The sequence below is a fragment of the Stigmatopora nigra genome, chromosome 21 (assembly GCF_051989575.1).
Source record: "Stigmatopora nigra isolate UIUO_SnigA chromosome 21, RoL_Snig_1.1, whole genome shotgun sequence".
Lineage (NCBI taxonomy): Eukaryota > Metazoa > Chordata > Actinopteri > Syngnathiformes > Syngnathidae > Stigmatopora > Stigmatopora nigra.
Window position 1 is genome coordinate 9,589,062 of NC_135528.1, and position 11,038 is coordinate 9,600,099.

Here is an 11,038-nt window from a genome sequence, read left to right on the forward strand (position 1 = left end):
AAGAAAAAGAAGCAGGCTACAGGTGCTTCTGCAATGTCCGACTCGTCCGCTGGAGGGCGTACCAAGCAATGCAGTTAGGGAAAAAAAAGAAGCGAAGAAGCCTATCCATACTAGACAAGCGTAAAACATCGTCGTAGGATGGTCCATTGGTTGTGATTTGTTGCTCCCCTTTTTACATGGAAACCAATTGAGGGTGGCAATTCGCCTTTATATGCACACGTTGACTGTTCTGCATTCGCGGCGACTATGGAGGCCTTGGAAACTGGCGACGGACGTCAACATCCGGCCACTGATGAAGTGCGATTTATGGTAATAGCCGACCTCCTGCACGCCATTTCTCGTGACCGATAACCCGATAAAATGCAGGCATTTTGCGGCCAATGCATTGCTTTGTGTCCTCGCGTGCCCTTTTTACCTTTATGTTTGCAATCCCAGACCCAGCCGCGCTGAGATTCTCGCGCTAACTCCCCCCAAAGCGTACACCTTGAGCAGAATGCTAGCGTTAGCGTAGCATGTGCAAAGCTAGTCCCGCTGGCCGCCGCCAATCGATAATTCGAATACAATAGCGTGCAATTTGTCAGAGGTTCAAGCTGCACGGAGCGCTTCTTTTCATTCAAATTCGGGGCAACCTTTGTGGCATTTTTGCAAATGCCTCCTTCATGAAAGTGGACTGTTTTTACAGTTTTTACCTGAACTATCGTTCTCTCGTACCGAGGTTTCGCTCACGGTTTAAAAGGTAAGTTACCCGACATTTTAACATCCAACTGCAGACTACAGTCTCATGACACTCTGCCAATCAAATGTAGCTGGTAATAACCCAAGGAGGTATAGTAGACTAGGTGTAATTACACGTCATTGATGAGAAGGTCAATATGATCATTCATTCATTCATTTTGCGCAGGAAACGGAAAAGCCGGGCGCCGTGGCGCCATTGGCCGCCGAGAGCTCCCCCCCGACGCCCATGGAAACCGACCAGGGCGAAGGCAAAGAGGAGTTGACGTCGCCGCTGGTCCCGTGTCGCATGGAGGCCCTGAACGCCTCACCGTCCCACTCGGAAGACGAGACCGAGGAAGGGGGCCCGCCCAGCGAAAAAGACGAGGACGAGCTGGACGAGGAGGAGGAGGCCGCCGCCATTGACGCCGCCGACGCTCCCGCGCCGCCCAAGCCTTCGGATTCCCAGGAGAAAGCCGGCGGTGGCGCCGCGCCGGCGGCCAAGCGCCCGGATTCCCAGGAGGGCGCCCACGGCGCCTACTTCAATCTGGACGAGGTGATGGACATTGGCACCGTGGATCAGCAGGAACAGGAAGCGCAGATGAGCACCGAAGACGGCTTCGCGGGCGGAGGTAAGGCTAACGCCCATGGGAGGGAAAAGGATACTTCCAGCGATGTTCAAAAATGCTGTGGCGACGCGGTAGCTCACGGGATTTTGATGTCGATGTCTTTTCAGTGTTCGAGGACGACGGGGTCAAAATTGCCGCTGCGAGCGCCGGCTCGGACACCAAAGTGGGCCCAAAGAAAGAGGAGGCAAAAGTAGACGCCAGAGCTGAGTCAAAGGAGGCGGCGACACGAGACGCAAAGGAGTCACAAGAAGGAGACAAACGGGAGGCAAAAGTAGAAGAGAAAAAAGAGTCACATGGAGAGAAAGAGGAGTCAAAAGAAAAGAAAAAAGAGTCGCCAGGAGATGAGAAAAAAGAGCTAGCGGGGCACCAAAAAGAAGAGGCCAAAGAGAAGCGGGATGACGAAGGCAACGTGGAGGCGATAGAAGAGGGGCCCCAAAAACAAGCCGGAGACAATAATAAAGAGGAAGGAGACAAGATCGAGGAGGAGGAGCAGAAAGAAGAGAAAAATGAAGCCAAGGAGGAGGAGAAAGAGGAGAAAGCACCTTTCTATGCCACTCGTTCCAGAAGTAGAATTGCCAAAAGTGAGCCCGACGCCACTTTCTTTCTTTCTCGTCTTTCGGAAGCCATTTCGTCCAGAAACGGCATTCTTTAATCCTCTGTACATTTATTATTAGTCTTTTTAAACAAAATGTCTTCAAGTGCATTGAAGCGACATGGCTACGTGAGCAAACTGGCTGGCGCCATGTTTGAGCATCTTTGATTTTGCTTCCTTTGAGGTCCCGCCTCCGACATGACCAACGGGAAACGGATGCCCTCGGGGTCCAGTTCTTCGTCCTCGTCTTCGCCGCCGCTCATCAAAGTCAAAGACGAGCCCATGGACGAGGAATACGAGCAGGCCTTCTTGAGCGGGCTCCCCTACGTCAAAGACGAGCCCTTTTTCGCCAAGGTGAGTCACTCTCTGTCGCCCCCTATCGAGAATGGAGAGAAACTACAGCTTGAGGCCAACTGAACTTTTCAACATATCTTAAAAGAATCATTAAAAACAGTCAGTCAGTCTTTTTACGTTTTATGTTCCAAAAAAAAAAAAGCAATCGCACATTATTTTTGACCGTCCGCCCACAGGAGGAGGACCTGCAGATCGACTCGGTGTACTCGGTGTCTCCGGAGGGCGAGGCCAGGCGGCCCCGGGGCGCCCGGGGAGCGTCGTCCGGCGTCAACATGTCGTGCGCCCACTGTCGGATGGGGCTGCTCAAGGGCCAGACGGCGTACCAGCGCAAAGGCTCCGCGGCGCTCTTCTGCTCCGCCAACTGCCTCACGTCGTCGCTCGGCTCGTCCAGAAACACCAAGAGTTGCCACCGTTGTCAAAAGTGAGCCGAGAAGGCGGTGGCGCCGGCCACCGGTGCCATCGCCGCCCTTTCCCAACACTGTGTGCGTCCGACAGGCGCATCTTTCGCCCCCAGGACGTGATCCAGGCCCCGGATGCCGACGGCGCCACCCGAGACTTCTGCAGCGAGATGTGCCTGAGCGCCTTCAACGTCAGCAAAAAGGCCAGGTCGGCCGACGTCAAGCCGCAGTCGCAGTGCAGCGTGTGTGGCAAAATTGGCATGGTGAGCGCCGCGGTTGCCGTTATTCCGGGGGGTGTGTGTCCGTTTTGATCTGATGCTGTCCCCCCCGCCCTGCAGAACAAGCACGAAGTCCCCCTGAGCGGCACCAACCACGGCATGTGCAGCGACGCCTGCTTCACCTCCTTCCGCGCCACCCACCGGCTGACCATGGCGGGCTGCGCCAACTGCGACGCCAGCTGCCCCGTCAAGCCGCTGCTGCTGAAGATGGAGGGCAGCAGCAAGACGCTCTGCAACGTCAGCTGTCTCATCAACTACAAGAAGGTGGGCCTTTTTGTCTTTCTATCCGCGCCCCGCCACCCCGGCAGCCACGGTCCGTCAAGCCTTTTTTTTTTGGCTTGGGGGGGCCAACAGAAAACGAAGATCACCCTGTCGTGCACCATGTGCCGCTCGCCGCGCCCGCTGGCCGACATGATCCACAATAAGAGCAGCGACGACTCGGTGAGCCTCTTCTGCAGCAGCAGCTGCATCATGGCGCACACGGTCCAGAGCGTCACTTCCTCGGGTAAGCGGGAGGGATGGGGAGCTCCTCCTTTTGGTCCGCCTCTTGGCCCGCCTCTTGGCCCGCCTCTTGGCCCGCCTCTTGGCCCGCCTCCTCCACCCTTGCCATGGCCGTCCAACAGGCGCCCAAATGAGCTGCGAGAACTGCGGCAAGAACGCCCTGCCGGCGTACCACCTGGCCATGTCCGACACCTCCATCAGGAACTTTTGCTCGCTGTCGTGCGTCATGACCTTCCAGGTAGTCGGTCTGTCGCGCGTCGACCCCGGCCGGGCGAGCGGGCGGGCGGGCGTTGTGGTGGGCCGAGCCCGACGGGCTGTGCCTCCGCTCCGCAGGAGAAGTTCAAGGTGAAGCAGAAGCAAGGGACGGTCTACCCCAAGCTGTCCAGGGCGGCCGGCGCCGATCACGGCAACGAGCCGCAACCGCTGCCGCAGGGCGCCGCCCCCACGCTCAGCTGCGCCCAGTGCGCCCGCACCATGTCCTTCAAGCCCGACGTCATTCACGTCAAGGTCGAGAGGACGACGCCTTTTATCCCCGTTGTATTTCGGTGCCGTTGATTTGAAAGCGTCTCGCTCAATTTGTCCAAGCAAATGTCATTCCAGATTGAGATGAATTCTTAAATTGATGCCAATTTAAGAAGGACCGCTCTTTTTTTTTTTTTTTTTTTGTTCAGGACAAAGTGGTATTTGTGTGCGGCTGGAGCTGCGCCCTGGAGTTCAAGACCAGCAAAAACGTCAGCGCCAAGTGCGAGTACTGCAAGCAGGACAAGATCAGCCGAGAGGTCGAGCGCATCAACGGCAAGGACTGCTCCTTCTGCAGCCACGGTGAGTCTTTGGTGGCTTTGGCTCGGGCAAATGTTGGCCAGCCTGTTTCACCTGCCACCCGCCCCGCAAGGCTGCAAACTGCTGTACGAGCACGACCTGGACGCGCGCTGGGGCAAGCACTGCAAGTCCTGCTCGTACTGCCAGTGCGTTTCCAAAAACCTGGAGAAGACCCTCTACGGCGAATCCAACGAAGAGTTCTGCTCCGAGGACTGCCGCTCCAACTACACCATGCTTTTCTGCCACGTGAGTGTCGCCGTGGGAGATGGAGCATGGCCTGGATTGGACTGGACTAGACCGGGTTGCCTTTTTCTCGCCCTCCCCCCACCACCAGGTGGCCAAGTGCGCCTCGTGCGGACGCAAAGGCAAGCTGAAGCACAGTCTGATCCTGCTGGGAGAAGTCCGCAACTTCTGCGACCTGCCCTGCTTGCTGCGCTACTGCAACCTGCAGGTCAAGACGCAGGGCGACGTCTTCCCGCAAGGTGGGACGCCCCCAAAGGCCGCCCGGTTTGGGCTTAGCCTAACCCGACCCTCTGTCACAGCGGACTCGCCCGTCATCGCCAACGTGGTCTCCCTGGCGGACACGGCCTCCTCTGCAGCGTCCGCCGCATCCGCCGACAAGCCCGTCAAGCAAAGTACGGCCCCGTCCAGTCCCCGACCGCCCACCTGTGGCGTTGGGGGAAATGACCGCGCTCCGTGTGGCAAAGTTGCAGAGCCGGCGAGCAGGCGAAGGAGGCGAGGAAGAGAGGAATCCGTGGCCTCCACGCTCAAAGGCAAAGGTCAGGCGCTGGCCCTGGCGGCTTTACTGGCTCTTCTATGCCTTTCAATTGGGATCCTTGACTTTTTTTTTTTGCTTTACGCAGGTGCCGCCGACTCGACGGACTCCGACGTGGTGAGCGGCGGACCTCGCTGACTTATCTCGCTGGAGCGGTTCACCTGAACGTTTTTTTTTTTTTTATCTTCTCCCGCGGCCAGATCTTCGTCAACGACAGTCCGGCCAAAAAGACGTACGGATCCGCCGGCAACTCTTCCAAATCGGTGAAGAACAAGGCGCTGCTGTGTAAGCCGCTGGTGCAAAACAAGGGCGTCTCGTGTCGGACGCAGACGGCCGACGTGGAGTCGCAGACGGGTGAGCTGGCCGGCCGTGGATCAAACTCAGCATGGCGCTCATTGACGGCTTTTTGGTTTTGTTCCCCCCCCCAGAATTGTCCATCCCCAAGGTGATGATCGTGCCCATCCCCGTGCCGGTCTACGTCCCCGTCCCCATGAACATGTACAGCCAGTGGACCCCCAAGCCCATGGGCGTCCCCCTGCCCGTAGGTCAACGACGCGCACCCGCCTCCGCCGCCTGCGCTTCCTGACCGTCCGTCTGTCTCTGGCCCGTTCCCTCCCTCCCTCCCTCCCTCAGCTCCCCGTGCCCATGTTCCTGCCCGTGGCCATGGACAACGCCGACCGCATCGTGGACACCATCAAGAAGATCAAGGAAAAATTCCCGCAAGACCCCCTGGAGGCCGAACTGGTCCTCATGGCCGAGATGGTGTCGGAGACCAACGGGGACAAAGAGGCGGAGACGCGGCCGGGAACCGCCGATGCCGCCGCCGCCGCCACCGCGGGAGGTGGCCTATCTATGTCTTCTATTTGCAAAGATAGAATGACTTATTTGGCGCCGGGTGACCACCGCTCGCTTCCCCCCCACAGACGGGATCAGCAGCTACGCCGACGACTTAGACACGGGCGACCTGGCCAGCCTGCTCAACAGCTGGGACGACCCCAACGTCCCCGAGGCCATCCTGGACGTCGAAAGCGACTTCCCCGTCGGTGAGGTTCCCGGGGGGGGGGGAGTTTTGGGGGTCCGTCGCGGGCCGTCCCTTCGGCTGACGCGTCTCCGTCCACCCACAGAAGTCCTGGAGAAGATGGCCCGGCAGCGGGAGGCATCGCCGCCGAGTCCCGTGCGCTCCAGTTCCAGAAAGCGCCAGGCGTCCAGGAAAGTCCGAGAGTCCAGGGTAGGTGGCGGCGGCGGCGGCGTCGGCGCCGCCTGGAAATCTCTGCGGTCAAATCCCCACTCCCCACGTGGTCTCAGGGTCGCAAAAAGGCGGGCAAGAGCGCCGAGGCGTCCGCCAAGAGAGGGTCGGCCGGCAAGAACGCCCTCCCCGGCGTGCTGGCGCTGAAGAGCGAGTACGGCGTGGACGCCTGGAAGCGATGGATCCGCTGGAGGGACGCTCAGCCCGACGTGGAGCCGCCGCCGCGGATTGGAAGCGAGTTTTTGGAGAGAAAAAATTCGAGCCCACCCCTTATAAAAAAAAAAAAGGCTAACCCTTGACACACTGTTTTCCGCAGTGCGCCACCTGGTGCTGAAAGAAGACATCCTGGCCTGCAACTCGGCGGAGGTGAGCTACGGCCTGTGTCACTTCATCCGCGAGGTCAAGCGGCCCTGTGGCGAGCCCTACAAAGCAGACAGCCTCTTTTACCTGTGCCTGGGCATCCAGCAGGTAAGAGCCTCGCCGCCTCGCCGCCTTCCCCCTTAAGCCTTAAAGCCCGCCCCCCAAACTGACCTGGCGGGCTCTCCCTGGCAGCACCTCTTTGAGAACGGGCGCGTGGAGAACATATTCACGGACAGCTTCTACGGCAAGTTCTCCAACGAGTTCACGGACATGCTGAAAGGCTTCCAGCCCTCCCTCACGGCCAGCGGTGAGTCCACGCCTTCTTCCTCGCCAGGTCGGATTCCCTCTCCCACCTCCCCTTTTTTTTTTGAAGAACTCGGCCCCCGGCTCTCCCCCCGGCAGGTTACGTCCACACGCGGGTGGAGGAGGAGTTCCTTTGGGAGTGCAAGCAGCTGGGCGTGTACTCGCCCATCGTGCTGCTCAACACGCTGCTCTTCTTCTTCTGCAAGAACTTTGGCTTTGCCACGCCCCAGCAGCACCGCCAGCTCTCCTTTGCCCACGTCATGCGCTGCACCAAGACGGGCCAGGGCAACGTCAAGACCACCTTCCTGCGCTTTTACCCGCCCATCGATCCCGGCGAAGGTGAGTCGTCGGAGAGGGGGGGGGATGTTGTCCCCGCCGTCCCTCCGTCCGGCCGTGGTTGTTCACGGCTCGGGGCTTCAGACGCAGACGGAGTTCCGGCGGCCAAGAGGCGGAGGGAGGCGGAGGGAGACGAGCGAGAGACCCGAGAGGAGAAGATCCTGGAGATGAAGGAGAACACGGAGAATCCTCTGCGCTGTCCCGTGCGCCTCTACGAGTTTTACCTGTCCAAGTGGTAAGGGAGAGAAAGAGAGAGACAAAGGCTTTGCCAAGAAGGGCCCCAAACCCCCCCTCCCCCCCCGACTGATCTTTTCTTTTGTCTCCGTCCAGCTCGGACACGGTCAAGCAGCGCGCCGACGTGTTCTACCTCCTGCCGGAGCGCTGCTGCGTGCCCAACAGCCCCCTGTGGTTCTCGGCCACGCCGCTGGACGAGGACACCAAGGAGGCCATGCTGACCCGCATCCTGGCCGTGCGCCAGCTGCAGGTGGCCCTCAAGCGCCGCCCCTTCCTCCCCCAAGACGAGGAAGACGAGGACGACAAGGACGAGTACGCCTCGGTGGCCGTCGACAACGACGAGAACGACGATGACGACTTTGAATGGCCGTGACCGTTGAAGGTTCGAATTTTTACTTGGCCGCCTGGCTCGAGGGGGGGGGGGGGGGGGGGGGGGGGACTCTGTTCTGAGTGGAAGGAGTCGCATTTGGATTTCCATCTTTTTGTTAGTTTTTTCTCTCGAGAATGTATTATGTCTCCTCAAGGTCCGATTAATGTCAATCAATGAGATTAAACAGTCCACTTTTTTTCTATTGTCTTAATTCCTTTTCCAGCTGTTTTTCAGGCCCGCTTTTCAGTAATTCCATGTGCTCTGGAAACAACCTTTGAAAGTCCGTTTAAAAACCGAAGAAGGCACCTTGTCCGCAATTTCATTTGTACAAATCCAACTATTCTACTCTATCCGTTCATGTATTCCCTCACGGCATTTTGTATCGAGCTCCATTTTTAAAAAAATAAATCAAACCAAGTGGGCCTGTCATGAATCATTGAATTGCATTTGTGTACATGATTTGAAATGGTAAAAAACGTATGAAATACGTCCAAAACGTACAAGTTGACAGGTATGTCAATAGGTCTCACTAGTCTTACTGACCAACAAACTTGACACAAACTCATGGCCTGAATGACCTAATCTATCCACCGTAGTGACTACATTACGACTATCCCCGAAAGGGTTACATTTCCCGAGGAAAAGGTATCACTCGAAATGTGTCAAATCCAGACTCGCAACCAATGAACGCACGGAATCGTTGACAGATGACACCAAGCACCAATTGGAAACGTCCAGTTATCGAGAGGGCGGTGTTCTCTGGCGTTTCAGCCAATGGAAAACGAAGCGCGTTCCTTCCTTGCTGTCAGCTGGCTCGTTTGACGACTGGCAGACTTTGGACAAAGTTTCTTTTCTGCTGCTCTGTCACCCGTCTCCCGTCGCCCATGGCTCCCAGCACGCAGCTCAAAGAGGCAATGGCCGACGTTCACCAAGGAATCCGAGCCATTCTTCTCGGGCCGCCCGGTGCCGGCAAGGGGACACAGGTGAGCGGGGCGCAGTGGCTAGCGTTAGCTTGCCGCGGCTAGTTTGGACGCGTGGTACACTACCTGGAGTTTTAGCCGCTGGCTAATGCTAATTCGGAAATGCCACAACTTTGCTAAAGCGGGGGCACGTTTCGCTTTTAACAGAGTATTTGGGTCGTAAAGTTGGCTCACTAACCGAGTCGTTCACGTCCCTAGTTTTCTTAACGGAATGAAGTCCCAAGACTACTTCAAATTTCGGGGGGGATATATTTTAACGTCGTCTAAATATATATATATTTTTGTCAGTGGTTTAAGTGTTACAATGGCGTGAATATCCGGTTTTAACTGAGCCCCCCGCCCCCCATTCTTTCTCACAGTTGCAAAATATTTTTCCCACCACGACAAACGAGCACATTTTGTTCTTGTTATCAAAACTTTGTGTTAGAAAATTCTTTACAGCTCTACAGCGCTAGCAAGTTAATCTCAGAGGGTCGTCTTGTTTACCAAGTCGCCATTGAACGCAACTCGAATTGCCTCAGCTGGAAACTTGCACAAGCACAAAGTCTTATGGGAAAATACACACCGGCGGTATGTGGAAAGGCTAGAAAAAGACAAAGCGATGCTTCAGCAGGTCATTCTTCAAATACTTCCCCAGCCACAATTGGATTGTTTCTCCCCGCAGGCCCCCCGACTGGCCGAGCGCTACTGCGTGTGTCACCTGGCCACGGGGGACATGCTGAGGGCCATGGTGGCCTCGGGCTCCGACCTGGGAAAGAAGCTCAAGCAGACCATGGACGCCGGGAAGCTGGCGAGTGGCCTTTCCCCCCCCCCTTCTTCCCCTTTTTGTTTTCCTCTCCGTGGCCCGGAGTCATCCATTTCCTGGGCTTCAGGTGAGTGACGAGATGGTGGTGGAGCTCATCGAGAAGAACCTGGAGACGCCGCCTTGCCAGAACGGCTTCTTATTGGACGGATTCCCCCGCACGGTCAAGCAAGCCGAACTGGTCGGGATCGCTCGGCGGCGGCGGCGGCGGCGTGTCCGTCCTTTTCGCCTGGCGGCCGGCATCCGACTTGGCGCCTTTTTTCTCCTCTCAGTTGGACGAGCTGCTGGAGAAGCGACGCGAGCGGCTGGACTCGGTGGTGGAGTTTGCCGTGGACGATTCCCTGCTGGTGCGCCGGATCTGCGGCAGGTACGCCGAGCCCCCCTTTTCTTGGCCTTGGAACGCATTGGTGCAATTTCCCCCTCCCCCCCCATCTTTTTGTATGTGGCAGACTGATTCATCAACCCAGCGGGCGTTCCTACCACGTGGAGTTCAACCCACCCAAAGAGGCCATGAAAGATGACGTAAGGAAGGAGCCCAGCGTTTCCCTCCCTGCGTGGAGCGCGGAAAAGCCAGGCCGTTGATCCCCCCCCCCCTCCCCGCTTTTGTTTGCGGCGCCCAGGTGACCGGCGAGCCCCTGATCCGCCGCAGCGACGACAACGAGACCACGCTGCGCTCGCGCTTGGACGCCTACCACCGGCAGACGGCGCCCCTGGTCCAATACTACGGCGCCAAGGGTCTCCACGCGGCCGTGGACGCCGCCCAGAGCCCCGACGTGGTCTTTGCTTCCATCCTGGCCACGTTCAGCGCCGCCCGAGCCTCCCCGGCCCGCGCCGCCTGTAAAGTTTCCCCGTCCCATGGCTTTCCAAATTCCCTGCCTGCCGACCGGCTTTAAACTAAACAAACACGTCGCCTAATGTCTTTGTTTTTCCTTTTAGCCACTTGAATGCGGTGACACGAAGGGCTGGAGGCAAAGTGGGGAGGAAAGACAGGCAGGCGGATGGAATGGTGCTTGTTTAGCAGGATGAAAGAATAGAAACGTCTCTTTGAAAATGTCTCCCTGGCGGCCAACAAATGCTCTTTGATGCAGGGTGCCGCCAATTCCCAGCGAGGCAAGCCACTTCTTCATCATTCCCTGTGCTTGTTCTTTCATTAAACCTCTTTTTTTTTTCTAATACGTTTCTGTTTGTCTTTTTTTCTACTACGGTTGTATTTGTCCTTTTTGTTTAGTTTTCACTTGATACTTTTTCACACCATGGTCTCCAAGCACATTCTTTAATTAATATAGCCATCCAATAGGACGTATTGATAATAGGGCGGTGACATCGAGTCCTTTATCACTGGTTTATTGC

General features: G+C 57.1%; 2 protein-coding genes across 4 annotated transcripts; both read left to right on the forward strand.

Moving 5' to 3' along the window:
• The first annotated feature begins 79 nt into the window (after positions 1 to 79).
• On the forward strand, positions 80 to 8,339 carry LOC144214590 (zinc finger MYM-type protein 4-like). Of its 3 annotated transcripts, none has more exons than XM_077743119.1 (27): positions 80 to 309; positions 902 to 1,343; positions 1,448 to 1,921; positions 2,117 to 2,286; positions 2,463 to 2,707; positions 2,782 to 2,947; positions 3,023 to 3,226; positions 3,317 to 3,467; positions 3,586 to 3,701; positions 3,797 to 3,970; positions 4,135 to 4,285; positions 4,356 to 4,528; positions 4,617 to 4,764; positions 4,825 to 4,917; positions 4,990 to 5,061; positions 5,146 to 5,174; positions 5,258 to 5,411; positions 5,486 to 5,598; positions 5,691 to 5,898; positions 5,981 to 6,100; positions 6,182 to 6,285; positions 6,363 to 6,537; positions 6,620 to 6,771; positions 6,856 to 6,970; positions 7,066 to 7,537; positions 7,633 to 7,918; positions 8,130 to 8,339. In XM_077743119.1, exons 1-26 carry the CDS (start codon positions 247 to 249, stop codon positions 7,907 to 7,909), a joined length of 4,761 nt encoding a protein of 1,586 aa, XP_077599245.1. In that variant the 5' UTR covers positions 80 to 246; the 3' UTR covers positions 7,910 to 7,918; positions 8,130 to 8,339. The 3 variants fall into 3 exon arrangements, with proteins under 3 accessions (XP_077599245.1, XP_077599247.1, XP_077599246.1); XM_077743121.1 differs by lacking the exon at positions 8,130 to 8,339 and having other exon boundaries at positions 7,066 to 7,305; positions 7,387 to 7,537; positions 7,633 to 7,957; XM_077743120.1 differs by lacking the exon at positions 8,130 to 8,339 and having other exon boundaries at positions 4,996 to 5,061; positions 7,633 to 7,957.
• A 343-nt stretch (positions 8,340 to 8,682) lies between these two features.
• Positions 8,683 to 10,861, forward strand: ak2 (adenylate kinase 2). Its single transcript, XM_077743126.1, has 7 exons — positions 8,683 to 8,889; positions 9,551 to 9,685; positions 9,768 to 9,869; positions 9,961 to 10,055; positions 10,138 to 10,210; positions 10,309 to 10,525; positions 10,625 to 10,861. The coding sequence occupies exons 1-7, from the start codon at positions 8,791 to 8,793 to the stop codon at positions 10,630 to 10,632; spliced, it is 729 nt and encodes a 242-aa protein (XP_077599252.1). The 5' UTR covers positions 8,683 to 8,790; the 3' UTR covers positions 10,633 to 10,861.
• Positions 10,862 to 11,038: the final 177 nt, after the last annotated feature.